This window comes from Entelurus aequoreus, linkage group LG17 (assembly GCF_033978785.1).
Source record: "Entelurus aequoreus isolate RoL-2023_Sb linkage group LG17, RoL_Eaeq_v1.1, whole genome shotgun sequence".
Classification (NCBI taxonomy): domain Eukaryota; kingdom Metazoa; phylum Chordata; class Actinopteri; order Syngnathiformes; family Syngnathidae; genus Entelurus; species Entelurus aequoreus.
Window position 1 is genome coordinate 38,457,388 of NC_084747.1, and position 22,434 is coordinate 38,479,821.

Consider the following 22,434-nt stretch of genomic DNA (forward strand, 5'->3'; position numbering starts at 1 on the left):
GGGCAAGTTCATTCAATTTAAATCATTTTTGGGGCGTTCACATGATCCGTTCACTGGTGGTTGTTGCACAAAAAGTGGGCTGGGCCGAATCAAATAGCAATGATATTATCAATACTATAATATATTATCAACACTATATCAATGCTAGCGTGTCAAAAGTTTTTGCTTTTGTTTAGTTAATTGCGCTGTTTTTCTTGAACAATTATATGTAAAGAAAGATAAATAATTGTTGAATAATTTCTTGATTCAATCTATATATTGAGGAATTTTAACAAATACGTTTGTTTATGGATACAAATATTTATGTTTGCCAAAAGTCGTTGTAATATGTGTTTTATTCGCACATCATGATTGAAAATTAAAAACAAAATCACAAAATCCTGTTTCCTCCGGCCTTCTTCTAGACATGTCTATCGAGCGATTGTCTACGCCGCCGCCATTTTGGAGCGGTATTAGCTTGTGAGCAGAAATGACAGTATGCCTCAATACTGTGCAGCTCTGGGGTGCGTGAATAAGCGCACAGCGGACACAAAAACCAAGAGAATTACCTTTCACAAGTAAGTACAAACAATGAAATGTATATTAAAAAAACAACAATTCCAGTTGATAAAATATACTTGGTCTGTACTATGACAAATATCTTTTCGGGGCAGCTAAAGCTTTGTAAATATCCGCCAAAGGTACAACTCAGGAACTGTGTTTTTGTCATCTCAAACTCTATCTTGTCCATTTTTTTTAAAAAACAAAATACACATAATAAACAAGACTGCGACTTTATGGATGAACATTAACAAATATGCCCGGCTCTTCAGTTTAGTTCAGTTTCAGTTTATTTTTAACATGCATACGATACAATGTAATGCATCACATATTTCCAGTTGTTTCATTACAGCGCGTCCGAAAAGGAGTAGGAAGAAGCGGAGCTTATATAATCCTACCCCTTTTCATACCATAGTAATTTTTATCCAATTGCCTTGTTCTCTGTAACAGAACAGTGAATAAATACATACTATACCTTAGGAAGTAAACAAATATTAAATACATAAATAATCTTTATCTCAAAATGTGCAGCATGGAGATGCACTCATCAACACTCAGGTAAGACTGGACGAGTAGTGTACATGAGGCGTTCTTTCTTTCAAATAGATTTCATTTTTTCTATAGCTATGAATTATGAAACGTGTATACGAAGATTTGTAAATAGAACAGCTAACTATGTAATGATTTACTCAACCGTCTAAGTCAGGGGTGTCCTAAGTGTGACCTGGGGGCCATTTCCCGCCACCAGCTTAAGTTTTATTTGCCTGCAACATGTTGTCGGGAAAAAAAACAACAGTAAAAATTTTAAGAAAAAAAAGGCAAAAATATGTAATGTAATGGGAAAAAATCTGACAATATAATACAACATTTGAAAGTCTAAATATGTAGAGGACATTTTGATATTTTTTAATTTGGGAAAGAATGCTATAGACATTATATATCAAAACTTAGTTTCAGCTTTTTGTTATAAGTGACAAATTGTGTCATTATTAGTTAATAGTATACAAACTTCAGCGTTTTGTCAATACATTACATCTTTTGTTATGCTCTTTTTTCCTCACATTTTTACTCTTGTTTTTTTCGACGATATGTTGCGGGCCAACAAAACTAGGGCATTGGTCTGCAAATGGCCCCCTGGCCACACTTTAGAAACCACTGTAATAACTAATGATTGTACACTTTCCCTATAACACAAAGCTGACACTAAGTTTAGCCTTTAAATATAATATGTGAGACATGTATTTTTTTACAAAATAAAAAAATATCAAAATGGCCCCCGTATACTTTGACTTTTCGTTATGCAGCCCTCGGTAAAAAAGGTTTGTACACCCCTGACATAAGTACTTAACCTGGCATGTTATGGATGTGATATGTTTTAACGCCCCTGCAGGTTTCCTAAAGAAAAAGAATTGAGGAAGCAGTGGGAAGTGGCTGCGAGAAAAAAAGGTTTTTCCGCCACAAAGTCCACCGTCCTGTGCAGTGAGCACTTTAAACCACATGACATTGATGCTACCGGCCAGACTGTCAGAATAAGAGAAGGTGCCAGACCATCTGTCTTCAACTTCCAGTACCCTCTACAAAAAGTATGTGTCTCATATTACAAAATGGGTTTTATTCAAGTCTTCAAGGTTTTAACAAGTATGTTTCCCTCTACATTAGCATGTGTTTACCAGGACTACTAAAACCTCCAAAAAGGCTCAAGAGAGATTGAAAGCGGAGTCTGAATGTTCAGGAAATTTACAACAGGCTAAACCACCATCATTACATCTTCCTAGCGTAGTAAGTATTTACGTTTGCTATGACTGAAATGCTTGTGAGCCTAATGCTCGTGGTGGTCATGCTCCAACCCAGAGCTGGGCAAATATTTTAACTCAGGGGCCACATTGAGAGAAAAAATGTGTCTGGGGGCCAATGTGTATGTGTGTATAAATGATATAATAATAATAATAATAATAATAATAATGGATTAGATTTTATATCGCTTTTCTATTATTAGATACTCAAAGCGCTCACAGAGAAGTGGGAACCCATCATTCATTCACACCTGGTGGTGGTAAGCTACATTTGTAGCCACAGCTGCCCTGGGGTAGACTGACGGAAGCGAGGCTGCCAGTTTGCGCCTACAGCCCCTCCGACCACCACCTACTCATTCATCATTCATTCACCAGTGTGAGCGGCACCGGGGGCAAGGGCGAAGTGCCCTGCCCAAGGACACAACGGCAGCGATTTGGATGTCAAGAGGCGGGGAGCGAACCTGCAACCCTCAGGTTTCTGGCACGGCCGCTCTACCCACTACACCATACCGCCCCTGATATATACACATTTAGCTGTAAAAATCTGCTGTACAGTATGTTTGGGTCCCTTTTTTCAGGAACACTAATACCAAAAGTCACAATGTCTGATAGAACTCTAAAAAAGTTATAACAGACCACCTAAAAAAAATACAGAATGGAATTTTACGTTTTTTTACTGAATGGGACACCCAAAATGTACATTAAAATAAAGAAAGTGGGATTTACAATATTAACTATGTACAATAAAACACTAAATATTAACAACATGAACATCGCTCCTCTTTTACTTCTCAGACCAGCTCCTCCATAGACATCTTTTACAATCAAGCAAAACACAACTAAAATGTAACAAACAGCAAAATATCGATGCATATATTATCACTTTTATGCAGAAATTTGTTGTAAAAATTTGCTTCCACATTTGTTTCTGACACACGTGTTCGGGGCTGGCTGCTCTGAAAACAAACCCCGCCCACTCTGCTTTGTTCCTCATCTGAGCTGCTGTGACGTAGATTATCGTAATAACTCGTGTAACACCCAAAAGCGCAGATTTCACCCATTGAAATACTTTCTATAGTTCAAGACTTACGGTCATATAAAAACCACTGCACATCATAATGGCGGCTACAATTTGATGTTAAAGGTTCTAAAAAAATTATGTAGAACATCCGACAGGCCGGATTGAAAATCTTAATGGGCCGCATGTGGCCCGCGGGCCGTATTTTGCCCAGATCTGCTCCAACCTGTCACATTCACATGCACAAATGTTTAAAGTGGAACATCATTTTAAAAAAAAACTTTGCCTATCATTCACAATATTAATGTAAGACCAGCACACATATGTTTTTCTTTTTTTATACACTCTAACTAGTAAATAAATACGAGCAATGGAGCCTATGGAAGTCGTTCTATTCTGCCTTTAAAGCACTTAAAAAAACATTTAAACACTTCCATCAATGTTTTATATAAATGCTGTAAGTATATATGTAATGTAGTAACAGGCACATTCATAATAACATGTAATATTTATGTATTTTGCTCATTTTAATCATATGGCGACACATTACTTTCACAAACATCATAATATTTGCTTTTTCCTTCAACAACATCACTGATTACTACTCACTGCAAACATCATGAAAGACAACATAATTAAACATCACTTACTGTACAATGTCTGCTCTCACTGACATGCCAACTGTTAGGATGTTGATATATTCCCGTTTAGATGAAGAATGACTCGCAAAGAAAAAAGGGGGCGGAACGACGCGTCTTTTCAGGTCTTTTTTGCCATTTCCAGGTCTAAGTTGGATATCAAAGTGTACCAATTTCTCAGTTTATGTCCACATCGTTTTACTATCAGTGTGAGAGGCATGATTTACTATCTATCTACTATCCTGCGGGTGGGGTGGGTGGTTCCCGTGGCCCCGTGCTGGGTGGTCCTGTGGTGGCCGATTTGGGTGGAGTGGCCGGGGGTTGGCCTCGCTGCGCTCTCCAAGGGTGGGGGGGGGGGGGGGGGGGGGGTTGGGGGGGCTCATGGGGGCCCGGTTGCCGGTGGGGAAGGGGCGGTCTTCCCATCCGGTTGCGGGGGGTCTCCGGGCCCCTCGGGCGGGGCATCCTGCCTTTCTGCCTGTGTGGGGTGTGGTCTCTCGCTGGCTTGGGGTCTGGCTGTCCCCGGCTTTTCTCGTGCCTTGTCCTCTGCTGGGTGCGTCTGTCTGCGGCCTGCTGCTGGCCCTTGCTTGTGGGCCGGGCTCTGGGGTTCCTGTCGCTGTCCGGCTTGGCTATGTGGGGGCGGTGGTCACTGGTTCCCTGGGCACTACACCTACTGTTTGTGGGTTGGGCTCTCGGGGAGGCTGGGGCCGTACTCTGGCTCCCACACACACTGGGAGTCAAATGTATTGTACATACAAATTCACATATACTCACATACATACATACACACATACATAGGTACCTACGCTCCCACATACATATACAAATACAGTACATATTTTCACACTCAAAGTACGTACATCCACACACACATTCATTATACAAACATACACATACTGTACATATACATTCACTGTACAAACATACATATACACATACTGTACATATACACTGACTGTACAAACACATATACACATACTGTACATATACATTTACTGTACAGACACACATACTGTATACACATACTGTACATATACATTCACTGTACAAACACACACATACACATACTATACATATACATTCACTGTACAAACACACATATACACATACTGTACATATACATTCACTGTACAAATACACACATACACATCCTGTACATATACATTCACTGTACAAACACACATATACACATACTGTACATATACATTCACTGTACAAATACACACATACACATACTGTACATATACATTCACTGTACAAACACACATATACACATACTGTACATATACAAGTACATATGCACACATACACTCATGCACATAATCACGTTTCATCAAACATATATTAATGTTGTTGCCCTAGGGTAAACTGGGTATAACACATTGCCATGAGAGTGCCCTCTGACAAAGCTTAACCTATTGTTACTATAACAATCTACAAGGTTAATGTAGGTTGCTTCTCTTTCTTCCCCTCCATTTTTCTGCATTCTTTCGTATCTCAAGTTATCATTACGTATATGTATTGTTGCATTTGAACAACTGTATTGTTGATAATAAAGGTAAAGTATTGGTATTGTTCATTATCAATAGCGCTATTTCTATTGGTATTTGTATTGCTCCATTTTTAGTGTAATAATGCTCATTGTCATTTCTGTATTATTTTTTATTTTCGCTAACTGCTTATTTGCTATCACTTTTATCATCATATTTGTACATGTCGTATTTGCTGATGTTGCTCTATTGTTGTTGTTGTTGTTGTGATTGCTGTTGTTGTTTTTGTCTCTCTGTCTAATCCCCCTTTTGTCCCCACAATTCCCCCCTCTGTCTTTCTTTTTTTCTCTTTCCAGCCTCTCCTGCTCTGGCCCGGCTGCACCAAATGATAATATAAATACATTTAATAAAGTCAAATACAAATAAGGCAACAAGAGAAGAATCCTACACTTCTCTTTTGTAAAGTAAATCTGAACAGCCGATATGGGCATCTACATCAACTATATGATTTGCCTGAGAAGCTGGACAGGACAAAAAAAATAAAAAATCTAGAATTAGCTTTCACGAGCTCCGAGGCGAGAACGCAGCTCACCAACTAGGGACAACCCAAAAAGGGACAAGCGGTAGAAGATGGATGGATGGATAGTATTCATGTCACGAAATGTAAATGGAGTATTGTTGGCACTTTTTGAAATGTTATTTATTGGGTTTTATGGTCTAAAGAGACGCAGTGGCGTCATGGCTGCCATTGGTTCCTTTATAAGCAATTGCATATTATTACAATTGTGTTCTTGTCTCTCCTAAGGATTGTGAATTATAGGCAAAATTCCCAAAAAAGTGCAGTTCGCCTCTAATGGAGCTTATGTGGGAATACTTGGTGCTGTAGCATGACTCAACTCACGGGAGTTGTCTTTAGGTACACCTGCACAAGCTGATGATATCAAAATGTACGCTGTATCAATAATTCTGCCTTTACAAGATAATATTTATACTCACTTGTTATGGAAACTATTAAATTAGCAAAATGTTTATTATTGGGTTTGTACTTGAACTGCACTGCTCAGCACTAGGGCTGTTTTTAATATTTTGCCATTCTTGTGTGGAGTTTGCATGTTCTCCCCGTGGCTACGTGGGTTCCCTCCGGGTACTCTGGCGGCTTCTTCCCACTTTCAAAGATATGCACCTGGGGATAGGTTGATTGGCAACACTAAATTGGCCCTAGTGTGTGAATGTGAGTGTGAATGTTGTCTGTCTATCTGTGTTGGCCCTGCGATGAGGTGGCGACCTGTCCAGGGTGTACCCCGCCTCCTGCTCGAATTCAGCTGAGATAGGCTCCAGCACCCCCCGCGACCCTGAAAGGGACAAGCGGTAGAAAATGGATGGCTGGATGGATGAACTTAACAGTAAAATTAATTAATTCCATGGGCAAACTCCCCATCATAAAATTATAATGACTCTACAGTTAATTTTACTAACTGTCATACAAGTAAAAGGTGCTATATTTATAATTAAACTACCGGTAAATAAAACTAGAATTGTTAAGAAAAAGCTACTGATTTTTTAAGACGCTCACCTAAAAGAGGCTCTAATAGAAAGTTGACAGGAAGGCGTCTGCAGTGCGACACCGCCATCTAGTGGCATTTTATAGTTGTTGCTCCTATTAAGTTGTGTAGTGTATTGTCTGTCAAAAATGCCAAAGAAAAAGCAACTAACATTTACATCAATTGTATCTAACTTACTAAGCATATTAGTAGGTGATAACTCACTGACTTTCAGTTAAAACTGCAAGTGTACTTTTTTCAGATGGTGATTGATTTATACATTTTTTAGCACCTAAAAAGTTATTTTTTAATCAATTTTCTAGGATCACTGCTATGCGCTGCCTGCTTCTCCTGCCGATGTCAAGGCCAGACTGACTGAAGCCTTGGCGAGGGTGGAGAGTCTGGAGCACGAGTTGAGGATTGTTAAGGACAGAGAACGGAGGTCCAAGAACACTGTGTTTTGTCTTCTGGAGGATATGAGGGGCAAAAACCTTATCAATGAAGATCTCAAAGAGAAGCTGCATTCATACTCAGGTGAAGTCACACTTATATAGTAGCTCACGAAAGTGAGCACACCATCCCTCCATTACAGCAACCATTTTTGTAAAATCTTTTCAAGGTACAATACAATACAATACTGTACAAATGAAACCTAGGTCTACTGTATTAGATTTTTATAGCGCTTTTCTAGACACTCAAAGCGCGTCAGAGAGAACAGAAAACCTATACTATAGCAGTGTTGATTTACTATTCAATGAAAATAAGTCAAAAGACAGCCATTATTGAATAGCTAGCCGGTAAAACACAAACGAGCACACCTCATAGTGAAGTTAGTGAACATATCTAATGTGTGTCAATATTTAGTGTGACCACCGTTAGAGACTTGCTATACAAGATGTACACTGACTACTCTAAAGTACAGTCAGGTCCATAAATATTGGGACAGTGACACATTTCTAATCGTTTTGGCTGTATTCACCACAACAATGGATTTAAAATGAAACAAACACAATGTGATTTAACTGCAGGTGTTCAGATTTAATTTGAGGGTATTTACATACAAATCCTGCAATAGGTGAATTACAACAGTTTATAAATGTGCCTCACGTGTTTTAAGGGACCAAAATTAATGGGACAAATGGCTGCTCAGCTGTTCCATTGCCATGTGTGTGTTATTCCCCCATTATCACATTTAAATGGAGCAGATATAAGGTCTAGAGCTAATTTCAAGGGTGACTTGTATTTGGAATCTGTTGCTGTCAGCTCTCAGTTAGTGCTGTCAAACTTAAAAAAAAAGAGCGATTAAATAATATGATCTGCAATTAGTTAATTGAATCTATTTTTAAATCCCACCTAAAAATGTGAGAAAAGCACTCAACTTGATATCAGAATCAGAAGAGTTTTTATTGCCATTGTTTGAGAACAGGTTCACAAATTTTACTTGGCGCAATCGTGCAACATAAAACACATATAACACAGAACAGGTAATAACATGAGCTGTAACTGAGCTATCAGATCTTAACGAATTTATGTATTTTCATTTAAAGATGACCTATGATTATTTTCCTTTTTTCTGACTTACAAATGTTTTGGATGCCTATGAATGCTATGTTTTGCAATCTTTTTGTAACCGTGGGTCATGTCACAGATTGATGGATGTTCGAATGCTCTCTTGTGCTGATGTTTGAAGCGTCCGGTGTTATTCCTTGCCGTTTCATGCTCTCCAACCTGATTTGATATCTATAAAATTTACGTGGGACTGGACCAGTAAGTAGACGATGGATTAGTGCTAAAGTCAGGCGAAAAAGACAGTGCCATTGTGACATTACAACTTGGTTTGAGAAAACACAAAAGAAGGTAGGAAAAACATATTATTTTCATCTAGGGTTGGGCGATATACCGGTATTATAGGTAATAGAGGTATATTTTAGAAAGCGGTATATATTTGAGACAATACCGCCATACCGCCTTTTGATGTGCCTTTGTTACGGCCGGTGCGGTGCGGTGCGCTGCCGCCGGGGTGCCCAGTAGGATCCGGCGGGCGGGAAGGGTCTACCACGCATTGCCGACACTAACCCCCTGCCACATTCACCTTCGCACACCTTACCTTTTTATTAACCAAAGGTAACACAAGCCGGTAAAAAGATTTAACAGAACAGCTGTCAGAGCCGACAAAAAGCTGCTGCAGCGCTAACTGCTAAAGCTAACAAATACAGTAAAACCCTTGCTGACATCACTCGTTGATTGGTAACAGACACTGCCTTTTAAAGATACAATCTGAATGCTTCTGTATATATGTATATAGTATAATATTTATTTCCTGTAAATAAGACATGAACATAAATCGTTCTCAGGACTGGACTGTGCACCTTACCTCCTTTTGCACTATTTTTTTTTTCTTCCTATGTTTTGATACTGGAGTTGCTTTTAATCTCATTGTACCTGTGTATAGTGACAATAAAAGACATTCTATTCTATTCTATTCTATTCTATTCTATTCTACACACGTGCATGCACACGCTGCTGTCCTATGAAACTTCTCTCAACTGCATATGACATATTTACAGTTTACATCGTGTACCGCAACAACAACCTCAAAATACTGGGATATTTCATTTTGGTCCATATTGCCCATCCTTATTTTCATCTAATCGTGGCATGTGCACAATATCATTGACATGTGACATGCAGTAAGATAAATGATAGCTTTTGTATGCAAATCTGTATTGATCCTGGTTGGGTTGTGTACCTTATAGACTTAGACTTAGACTTCCTTTTTATTGTCATTCAAATTTGAACTTTACAATACAGATAAGAACGAAATTTCGTTACATAAGCTCATGGTAGTGCAGGATAAAAAAGCAATAAGGTGCATATATAAATAAATAAATATATAAAAATAATATATATATATATATATATAAAATAAATAAATATATATAAATATATATAAATAAATAAATAGATTACTATACAGATAAATATATTGCACTTTTTCACATGCGTCCACGTTTATGGATGTATGTTATATTGTCTTTTTTATTCCAGCGAGTTAATCCATTTTGGGGGGAGTTGAGGGAATAATTTAATTATGATGCGTTCAAGAGTCTTACGGCCTGAGGGAAGAAGCTGTTACAGAATGTCTGACAGGCAGTATTGTTTTATGAAATTTACGTATATCGACCATCACTGAAATGTTTGTCTTTAAGATATATATTTAACAGTGTGCATTTTAGCAAAATTTACACCACATTTACACCAAACCATATCTAATACATAGTATTTAGACCAGTTGTCTCCATCCACCAGTCCTGAGACCATGCAGAACTGACCAGTGAAGAATTTGCTACATAGAAACATACATTTTTTTATGAACGGCAGCATTTTCTCTGACTTTAATTTTTACCTGTCCCACTCGACACACCACTAAGCTTGTTCATAGATGTATAATAAAACTTTGTATAGGAAGTCACCATTTTTCATATTTGTTATCTTTGTACATGGGACAATGCACTTTAATGAACATATACATTGGAAATGTGCCAGATTTTAGCCAAAAGCTAATCTCCATCTGCAGTCCCCAGCAATTAACCCCAGCAGGTTAATGGTATAGTACCATTGCATGTAGGACCATCTCACCGGAAAGAAACAAGCCCAGGGCTCCCACAAATTCAGTGTTATGGTGAGTTGTATTTTGCATGCACTTATTTTGGTTGTATTTATCTGTCACACGTGGAATGCCGGTCTGTGAAAATAATGCCTACATTAAACCGGTCCCTGGTGACAAAAGGCTTAGGGACCCCTGATCTTGACCACAAGGAAGTGTGTTAAATGTAGGTTAGAATTATCACAGGTCCCCATTACATTTTAATGAAAATAGATGTGTAACAAAAATAGTGTAAATAAAATTATTGTTTTTAACAGACTTGAACTGATGCAGTCTGTTTTATTAAATAAAACAACAGGTCTATATAAAGTGCTAAAGTTAACGTAACAAAAAACAGTATGTAAGTGTTGACTGTCAAACGTATTGCTCTTTCATCTCCTTCAGATAATCTACAATACATAAAACAGACCCATCCATCACAGTGCTAGCATGTTAACAATAATATAATATTTGTCACAATTAGATGTTAAACTTTGTAAAACGTTCACTTTCAAGACAAACATAGTTGAAGATGTTCTCTGGGACATGTATACCCAATATCCCAGCCTTTGTAGAAGGTGAATTATAGTCAGCTGAGTGACTATCTGAGAGGATATTAAAGTGTTCGGAGGATATTGTATATTTTGTAAATCAATAAAATACATCTGAAAAAAGAACACTTTGCAAAACATTTGCCACAGATTGAAAGACATTTCTAGGTTGATTGGCAACACAATTGACCCTAGTGTGTGAATGTGACATGTGCATGTCCACGTGCACGAACACAGACAGTTACAAAAACACATATCCGGGGTTAAAACGATCCCTGTCCACAAAAGTGTACTTTCAAAATTGTCTCTGTCTACACACAAATTCATACAAGTGCTGTTATGCACAAATGTTGTCCAATAAAAGCCTGGAAAAGCAACCACAGCTGACTTGGTGGCATTAAACCTCTGTTATTAGACTTAGACTTCCTTTTATTGTCATTCAAATTTGAACTTTACAGTAAAGATAAGAACAACATTTCTTTGCATTAGCTCATTGTAGTGCAGGATACAAGACCAATAAGGTGCAGAGTGTTTGCATTTACAAAAGAAGGTGCATATATAAATAGATTACTGTACAGATACATATATTGAACTTTTGCATATGCATCCACGTTTATGGATGTATGTTATATTGTCTTTATAGTTAATCTGTTTTTTAGGGTAATTGAAGGGATTATTATGATGCGTTCAACAGTATTATTAAGCTTATTTTGATGTACTATACAGTATCTTTACTGCACTTACAAAGAGCCCTGAACACTTGTGAAAGTATAACACATTTTATTCAGCAACATGGTGATATATTACATGCGCAGTGAAGTGTCCATTATTTCTAAAATCAGCGCACACTAAGGGAAACCTCTTGACAAGTTAAGTGCCTAAAGCACACGGACGTGCGTGCCCCTGCAAAACTCTGGGAGAATTATAAAGCATTTAATATCCATCCATCCATCCATCCATCTTCTTCCGCTTATCTGAGGTCGGGTCGCGGGGGCAGCAGCCTAAGCAGGGAAGCCCAGACTTCCCTCTCCCCAGCCACTTCTTCCAGCTCCTCTCGGGGGATCCCTAGGCGTTCGCAGGCCAGCCGGGAGACATAGTCTTCCCAGCGTGTCCTTGGTCTTCCCCGTGGCCTTCTACCGGTCGGACGTGCCCGAAACACGGGCACGTGTAGTACGGGAGGCGTTCGGGTGGCATCCTGACCAGATGCCCAAACCACCTCATCTGGCTCCTCTCGATGTGGAGGAGCAGCGGCTTTACTTTGAGCTCCTCCCGGATGACAGAGCTTCTCACCCTTTCTCTAAAGGAGAGCACCGCCACCCGGCAGAGGAAACTCATTTCGGCCGCCTGTACTTGTCCTTTCGGTCATAACCCAAAGCTCCTGACCATAGGTGAGGATGGGAACGTAGACCGACCGGTAAATTGAGAGCTTTGCCTTCCGGCTCAGCTCCTTCTTCACCACAACGGATCGATACAGCGTCCGCAATACTGAAGACGCCAAACCGATCCGCCTGTCGATCTCACGATCCACTCTTCCCTCACTCATGAACAAGACTCCGAGGTACTTGAACTCCTTCACTTGGGGCAAGATCTCCTCCCCAACCAGGAGATGACACTCCACCCTTTTCCGGGCGAGAACCATGGACTCGGACTTGGAGGTGCTGATTCCCATCCATAAAGTGATATCTTACATGCTCAATGAAGTGTACATTGTTTTTAACATCAGTACACACCAACAATAAAGAAGGATACATCATGTTTTTTTTAGTCGCTCAGGCACGTTATGCGCGTACACAGTCGCGCATAACGACACAAATGGAAGCAACGCACTTAAGTTAACTTAATGATTTGTCGTTAAATAAGGATTAAAAGCATGAGAAAATGTTGCACCTTTCTTATGACACAAAGCAAAAAGTCTTGCTTGTCAAAGTTGTTCCATCAGCTGGAGGTTCGACAGCGATTGTATTCAAAACAGCTGACTGTCATTGGCGCTGGTAGGAGTGTCGCAAGGCTAATTTTAATGCATCTTTTTTTTTATCAGTGTTGTCTCAAAATAGCAGAATGTTCACTTTCAAAACATACAGTAAGTCCATGTGTTTAAAGAAAGTGAGGCAGTGTTGTTGGGATTTGGAAATGACGCCGCACAGTCGTAACGTCATCAGAGGAGTACATGTCTTTGTTTGAGCTGTGTATACGCATACGCTGAGGGTTTTGAAACTCTACACTTTGGCCAGTATTTGCAAAAGTCTGCGTTTTTAAGGACAAAATTATGCATTTGCGTGTGGACAAGAGGCCTAAACGCAGACATAAGTATGCGTTTATTTAGTATCCGTGTTCGTGTGGACATGGCCTTAGTGTTGTCTGTCTATCTGTGTTGGCCCAAATGAAGCTGGGATAGCTCCAGCCACCCCTGCGACCCCAAGAGGGACAAGCGGTAGACAATGGATGGAGGAGATGTTAGTAATGACTGTCATGACAGGTTTGGACTTTTATTTATTTTACTGTTTTGTTTGTATTTTTTCCTTTCCAGTGCGCTTCTTACCCAGAAGTGACACCATTTCTCCATAGTATGTGTAATAGATAGATGCACATCACCAAATATATATATAAATAAATACCAAATCGGTACTATAAAAATGGTGCCGGTACTTAAAATATGGAAAGTGTACAAATTAATGTTAAAAGAACAAAAACGATGCCTTTTTATTTCAATGGAATTTTGTGACAATTAAGTTAAACAGACTAGTGATTTAAAATAGTCAATCATATAATTAGATTATAATTAAGCAATACATTTTAAAATTACTTAAGAACTAGAATCCACAACAAATTGTCATAATCATTGCAGCAACAAACAACTTGCTTGGGTGGTAATGTTGGAGGCTCATCATTTTGGGTTTCGTGAACGCAGCCTTGCTTGCTGCAGTTGTCACCGGTGCATATTGAGGAAGTTCTGTGTTGTCGTCGAGGCTACAGTGGCTTGTGCTGCGGCTAACAGGATTATGAGAGTGGCTGTTGGTGTGTTAAGGCCGGCAATAAAGTTTAGAAATAGTGTTAGACTCTGTGCATCGGTCTGGACAATACATTACTGGCCGAGTCATACCAAAGACTAAAAAAATGGGACGCATCCCTGCTTGGCACTCAGCATCAAGGGTTGTAATTGGGGGTTGAATCACCAAAATGATTCCCGAGCGCGGCCACCGCTGCTGCTCACTGCTCCCCTAACCTCCCAGGAGGTGGAACAAGGGGGTGGGTCAAATGAAGAGGGTAATTTCACCACACCGTATGTGTGTAGCTATCAGTGGTACTTTAACTTTAATGATCGTTAATTTGTCCCATTAGTCCTTTCCAAGGTTTCTCGTTATTGCCATTGGGTTGAGTTTTTTTCTTGCTCTGATGTGGGATCTGGATGTCGTTATGGTTTGTGCAGCCCTTTGAGACATTTGTGATTAAGGGCTATATAAGTAAACTTTGATTGATTGACTTTATCGTTGTGGTGGTGTTTAGAGAAAAAAGGATTAGAAATGTGTCGATGTCCCAATGTTTTAAATGTATACATCATTTCTGTACTATAGTCCTTTCAAATGTACAGTAAAAATGTTTCCTAAAATATGAGGGGTGTACTCACCTTATGTGAGATACCACAGTTCCAAAAGCACTGACATGAACATGTCTAAACAAAATTTCAGACCTTCCAGTCCACCTCTTGTCCAAACAGAGCAGTGAGTGCACTAAAGACCAGAGGGAGTTTGTCCTCACCCTCCACTTACATGGTCCAAAGACTTATAACTACTTGAGAAAATCTCTCCATCTTCACCTTCCACATCCACACACACTGCAAAGGTATTTAATTTTGACTCTAATTAATAAAACACAAACAAACATAACATCAACCAATACTTTTTTTTGTTCACAACGGTGGGGAAACTGTTTGGTCTCCAAACCTGACCTTGACTCAACTTTGGAAAAGAGTGAAGAAGTAGAAGAAGACATGAGAGCTTCAAAATAACATAATAACCTAAATGATGCAGCAGTTAAGATATTTAACCAAGCCCTGTCACAAAAACTTGAATAGTCTATTTAAAACAAGAGGATAGGCTCCAGCACCCCCCGCGACCCTGTAAGGGACAAGCGGTAGGAAATGGATGGATGGATAAAGCTCCACAATCAGATGACAGGAATACCTTGAACCTGCGGTTGTTCTTCTAGCCAGCAGAGGGTAGTAAAAGGCAAAATTATCCTTTTTATAAAGGACACGTACAAATATGCATATACTGTTTTATTTGTCATAAGATTGACACCACAAAGATTGTATTTGTATAGCACAGGATTAAAGTAAATCTTGAGTGTAAAAGTTCTGCAAGCTTTCATGTTTGCTTTTAAATGTCTCTTGAGACTAAACACACACCCGTAGCGCTTACCTAATGTCCTGTGAGTGTATGCACACTGAACCCAAGAAGTGCTGACCTAATTCGTGCCTGCATGTGACAAATTCTGATGAAATGGCCCAAACCGCTAAGACGTGTTACTCACTAGTACAACACAGATGTCTTAATAAGGTATGCAGCCACAAGATCCTTGTGGGAGAACAAAATATGAAAGCTGCCTCTGTCCCACCTAAGATGAACAAAATAATCAAAACTCATGATTATTTTCTAGGTTTAGACATTTCACGGTCTGCTGCACATGAGTGTAACTGGAGGAGCATTTGAGTCATGTACGGTATGTGGGCATGAAAGGAGGGCATAATTAAATAAGATAACTTCCAAGCTGAGTTTTGAATGACGCTGTCGTTGTATTTTGCAGTATTGTGCATCATACTAGAGCTGTTTCTTATATTTTGGTCCCTTTGACAAGCAAAGTTAGAGGGGTAAAATATAAATAAATAGTAACAAGCGCTGTTACTTTAATAACTCTTGTAAAATTAAAACAGAGCATTATTTGTTTTTTAAAGTGAGATTTCTTGATAATGATATTTAATGTTTTATATTGTTGTAAAGTTTATTGCATAAATTTAATCTGGATCTGTTATTGTGGTTACTGTTGTCTTTATAGACAACAAGGAAGAGGCCATGAAGTCACAAGATGAACTCAAAGTATTTTTTTCTCTCAATGTCCTTCGGTATCTTATTTTAAATTTATACGAAAACCGCCTTCCCATTATCCAACCATCTTTATGTGCAACCAAATCTGCATTGTTATTAAAAAATAACCAGCTGCAATCATCCTAAATTCCAAATAGTTGATTTCCAGACTAAAACTAAATTATAACTCGATAAGACGCTTTTATTTAACAAGGGAGTCTGTGTCAGAATCCCTCACGACAGGTAGAATTTATGTTTCATGTTCCTGTGTTTTTGGTATTATTACCTGTCCGCCCTCATTCTCACCCCAGATTTTCACTGGATGCGTAACCACTGCTAAACAACGCCGCCACGGAACGTTTCTGCCAACCGCTGTTCAACAATCCCCACCGCCATTTAATGCGCAGTGTTGTGGCTACGGCGTACAGCGAAATAGCGCAAACTTTTATGAGATCTCCCAAATCCTCTCGTAATCATGTGATATGGGGAGTTGCAGTAAAGTGCACCACAAACAGTAAGGTTCATGGGTGGGCAGGTAGGCAGTGCTAAAGAAGTCTGATGATGCGGAGCTGTCAGTGGCAAGTTGAGGCACAGTTCATCGTCTCTCCTTGTACAGTATGAACCAACGAAGCCTCTTGCTTCTTCTCCCTCTACATTGCTCCTGGGAGGAAAGCAGACACCGGCTACAAGAACAGCACTCCTCCCTCCCTTCCTCCCCTCAGTGCCTCAGAGCCGCAGCTTACTCCTTCCCTGCAGCATAATGATGTGTCTCTGATCTGCAGTTTTTGCTCGGTTCCCCTGATGTAGCAGGACACATTCCTCCTGGCTGAGCCTGTCCGTGTCATGACCAAGTACCCAGTGTCGCTTCATGTAAGCAGTCGCTCCTGACGCCACTCTTTTTGTAGAACTTTCAGTTTGTTTCCATGAAATATGCGATGGTCGCAGGAGTGCACGGTTCCTCTTCAGCTGCTACTACACTCTGTTTTCACCCTGGCAGCCGGCCATGAAGGGCTGGACTTCCCTCACTTTGCAGGACAAGGTCAGTGTGCACCTCATTCATTTCTCTGCATACCTAAATGTAATGCATGACTTCAAAAGATGAATATGCTCATTGAGCGACAGGAACAGGAGATCAGATTCATTGCAATATTCAAATGAACTTATCCTAAACCTGAACAGTACTTGTCCAGGGCGTACCTTGCCTTTCGCCCAAGTGCAGCTGGGATAGGCCTCAGGCCCCCCGGCAACCCAAAAGGGACAGGTGGTAGAAATGGATTATCCTAACAGAGATAGCACTACTACTGTAGTTTGTAAATTGTAGACAGGGGACTTAAATTGACTAAACTGTAGAGCAGGGGTCACCAAACCTTTCGACTCGGGGGCCACATTGAGTCAAACTAATTTGTTTGTGTGTTTGTAAATTTGTGCGTATATATATATAAATATTTAAAATATTTACATGTATGTAAATATATATGTGTTTTTATATATGCTGTATGTATATATATATACAAATATATGTATACATATATATGCATATATATATATATATATATATATATATATATATACAATATATGTATACATACATATATATATATATATATATATATATATATATATATATATATAGATATATATATATAGATATATATATATATATATATATATATATATATATATATATATATATATATATATATATATATATATATATCTATACAATATATGTATACATACATATATATATATATATATATCTATATATATCTCTATATATATATCTATATATATATAGATATATATATAGATATATATATATATGTGTGTACATATACATATATATTTATATATATTTGTATATATATTTATATACACACACACACACATATATATATGTATATATATGCATACAATATATATATATATATATATATATATATATATATATATATATATATATATATATATATATATATATTTACATACACATATACAAACCCCGTTTCCATATGAGTTGGGAAATTGTGTTAGATGTAAATATAAATGGAATAAAATGATTTGCAAATCTTTTTCAACCCATATTCAATTGAATATGCTACAAAGACAACATATTTGATGTTCAAACTGATAAACATTTTTTTTTTTTGCAAATAATCCTTAATTTTAGAATTTGATGCCAGCAACACGTGACAAAGAAGTTGGGAAAGGTGGCAATAAATACTGATAAAGTTGAAGAATGCTCATCAAACACTTATTTGGAACATCCCACAGGTGAACAGGCAAATTGGGAACAGGTGGGTGCCATGATTGGGTATAAAAGTAGATTCCATGAAAGGCTCAGTCATTCACAAACAAGGATGGGTCACCACTTTGTCAACAAATGTGTGAGCAAATTGTTGAACAGTTTAAGAAAAACCTTTCTCAACCAGCTATTGCAAGGAATTTAGGGATTTCACCATCTACGGTCCGTAATATCATCAAAGGGTTCAGAGAATCTGGAGAAATCACTGCACGTGAGCAGCTAAGCCCGTGACCTTCGATCCCTTAGGCTGTACTGCATCAACAAGCGACATCAGTGTGTAAAGGATATCACCACATGGGCTCAGGAACACTTCAGAAACCCACTGTCAGTAACTACAGTTGGTCGCTACATCTGTAAGTGCAAGTTAAAACTCTCCTATGCAAGGCGAAAACCGTTTATCAACAACACCCAGAAACGCCGCCGGCTTCGCTGGGCCTGAGCTCATCTAAGATGGACTGATACAAAGTGGAAAAGTGTTCTGTGGTCTGACGAGTCCACATTTCAAATTGTTTTTGGAAACTCTGGACGTCGTGTCCTCCTGACCAAAGAGGAAAAAAACCATCCGGATTGTTATAGGCGCAAAGTTGAAAAGCCAGCATCTGTGATGGTATGGGGGTGTATTAGTGCCCAAGACATGGGTAACTTACACATCTGTGAAGGCGCCATTAATGCTGAAAGGTACATACAGGTTTTGGAGCAACATATGTTGCCATCCAAGCAACGTTACCATGGACGCCCCTGCTTATTTCAGCAAGACAATGCCAAGCCACGTGTTACATCAACGTACTAGACTGGCCTGCCTGTAGTCCAGACCTGTCTCCCATTGAAAATGTGTGGCGCATTATGAAGCCTAAAATACCACAACGGAGACTGTTGAACAACTTAAGCTGTACATCAAGCAAGAATGGGAAAGAGAAGCTTAAAAAATATGTCTCCTCAGTTCCCAAACGTTTACTGAGTGTTGTTAAAAGAAAAGGTGATTTAACACAGTGGTGAACATGCCCTTTCCCAACTATTTTGGCACGTGTTGCAGCCATGAAATTCTAAGTTAATTATTATTTGCAAAAAAAAATAAAGTTTATGAGTTTGAACATCAAACATCTTGTCTTTGTAGTGCATTCAATTGAATATGGGTTGAAAAGGATTTGCAAATCATTGTATTCCGTTTATATTTACATCTAACACAATTTCCCAACGAATATGGAAACGGGGTTTGTACATGTAAATATTTATATATACATATATATATATCACATGCATTTTGACGAAAATTGGCCGACACCGATCGGCACATTCCTATTGGCAACTAGCATTCCATCCATCTTCTTCCGCTTATCCGAGGTCGGGTCGCGGGGGCAGCAGCCTAAGCAGGGAAACCCAGACTTCCCTCTCCCCAGCCACTTCGTCCAGCTCTTCCCGGGGGATCCCGAGGTGTTCCCAGGCCAGACGGGAGACATAGTCTTCCCAACGTGTCCTGGGTCTTCCCCGTGGCCTCCTACCGGTCGGACGTGCCCTAAACACCTCCCTAGGGAGGCGTTCGGGTGGCATCCTGACCAGATGCCCGAACCACCTCAACTGGCTCCTCTCGATGTGGAGAAGCAGCGGCTTTACTTTGAGCCCCCCCGGATGGCAGAGCTTCTCACCCTATCTCTAAGGGAGAGCACCGCCACCCGGCGGAGGAAACTCATTTTGGCCGCTTGTACCCGTGATCTTGTCCTGTGAGGGTTGGACTCCGCCAAGGTTGCCCTTTGTCACCGATTCTGTTCATAACTTTTATGGACAGAATTTCTAGGCGCAGTCAAGGCGTTGAGGGGATCTGGTTTGGTGGCTGCAGGATTAGGTCTCTGCTTTTTGCAGATGATGTGGTCCTGATGGCTTCATCTGGCCAGGATCTTCAGCTCTCGCTGGATCTGTTCGCAGCTGAGTGTGAAGCGACTGGGATGAGAATCAGCACCTCCAAGTCAGAGTCCATGGTTCTCGCCCGGAAAAAAACTAGCATTCCATGCTTTGTAAATTGGATTTGTGTCTATTTATTTTGTTAACGTAACTGAATACGAAAACCCCCTAGTTTCTCCTTCAAACAGGCTAGTTAGTAAAAGGTACTATACATCAGATGTTAAGAGAGAGTACTTCCATGCCCTAAATCAGGGTAATCAACTGTAGGCCTGGCGGCCAGCGTGTTCAGTTAGGAATACTTGAAAGACCCTAATATGTTTGCAGCAGATTCCTAAAAACAATAGAGCGCTGTCATATTAACTAGCTTTTTGGCAGTAGGTGTTTAAAAACAGAAGCACGCACAATTGCTTTTCTTTTGAATTCAGTAACGCTAACAAAATAAATAGACACAAATCAAATGTCCAAGCAGATAATGCTAGTTTTCGGGAATAATAAAACGTAGGAATAATAGTAATAGGAAAAATGTTGAACAATTGAATAGCCCTTTCCTATATTATATTAATAAGCCACTGCACTCACTACACTGCACTGTAGTTCATTTACCATATAGTCCCATTCCAACTGTACTGCATTCAATTCTCCAGGTCATGTTCCTCAGCCAGGGTCCATCACCCACCCAGTGAGAACCAACGCTGATGGAGACTTCCTGTCCCACTCTCTATCTCACAATTACAAGCATGGGCAAGTCAGAAACAACCGACAACCCTTCGCCTCCAAGTCTCAGGTTTACTACAAGCTAGACTACACGGGTCGCACTTTAATGTTCAATTTGACCGCAAACAATCGGCTCGTTTCGAGCGACTATATCCTGGAGAGGCGTAATGGAGGCACCAAAAGGACTGAGAGTGATCGTCCCTCTGCTGGGATGTCCTGCCATCTGCTTGGCACCGTGGTGGATTCAGGGGTGAAAGGAACTGCTGCCATCAGCACATGTAATGGACTGGTAAGCAATCCTGTTATTATGCCGAAAACGTGGTATTGTTTATAGCTTTTCATATAGGAAACGTTTAAAATCATCCACTGCTTGCTGGGCTATTTTTGGCCTGATGATGCTGTCATCAGTCAGGCTACAACTGTCTAAATATGACAGTATCCTGTCTGTTTTGGTTTTCCCTTCAAAGAGTTCCTGACACTATTTGCAGAATGGCCGCGCCACAGACTTGCTGACGGCTGCTGCGATGAGACCCTTTAGTCAATCACCATCACTTAAACAGCTTCTACCTGTTACTGAACTAGTTCTCGGTACAGTGGACCCTCAGCTCAATTGGTTAGGCAGGCTGACATCTTAAAATGTAAAAAGTACAAGTTAAACATGTTCTAAAAGATGATCAAGAAACCATACCCAAACAAAAACAATACACTGCCAATTATTTGCCACTTGCCAAGATTTAACATTTTCCATCCCCATCCATTTTCTACCGCTTGGCCCTATTGGGGTCGCGGTGGGTGCTGGAGCCTATCTCAGCTGCATTCGGGCAGAAGGCGGGGTACACCCTGGACAAGTCGCCACCTCATCGCAGGGCCAACACAGATAGACAGACAACTTTCACACTCACATTCACACACTGGGGCCCATTTAGTGTTGCCAATCAACCTATCCCCATCATATAAAAATCTAAATTTAGGATTTCTTATTAAGTAAATTTATCTGTCCATGCAGCTAGTTTATTTTACTAGTTTTTAATATTAATTTCCTAAAATCTAGTATTTTTATCTTATATTTTGACAGCTCTTTTTTGCAGTGTACAAAGCAGCTGAACTTGCCTTCCAGTCTGTCAAGTTCCTTTTTTAAACTTTAATCATGTTTTGGAGTGCATAAAAAAGCGGAAAGGAAAAAAACCCACTAACAGAGCCAATGTTATAATAACGGAAAGTACA

At 39.5% G+C, this 22,434-nt stretch overlaps 1 protein-coding gene across 11 annotated transcripts in view; it reads left to right on the top strand.

Annotated features, from left to right (window-relative positions):
* The first annotated feature begins 423 nt into the window (after positions 1–423).
* The window catches only part of adamts12 (ADAM metallopeptidase with thrombospondin type 1 motif, 12), a 69,965-nt gene continuing 47,954 nt past the window's right edge, over positions 424–22,434 (top strand). For 3 of the 11 annotated variants that reach the window (XR_009821719.1, XR_009821720.1, XM_062025673.1), the window contains exons 1-5: positions 424–557; positions 1,931–2,123; positions 2,200–2,319; positions 7,341–7,551; positions 21,141–21,499. Coding sequence is in view for 8 of the 11 variants with exons in the window: in XM_062025673.1 (XP_061881657.1) it covers positions 478–557; positions 1,931–2,123; positions 2,200–2,319; positions 7,341–7,551; positions 21,141–21,499 (963 nt within the window). In the remaining 3 variants the exon portion in view is untranslated. Of the gene's footprint in view, positions 558–1,930; positions 2,124–2,199; positions 2,320–7,340; positions 7,552–17,077; positions 17,166–17,200; positions 17,335–21,140; positions 21,500–22,434 lie in introns of those variants that run through there. The other 8 variants (XR_009821721.1, XM_062025678.1, XM_062025679.1 and 5 more) reach the window with 8 other exon arrangements.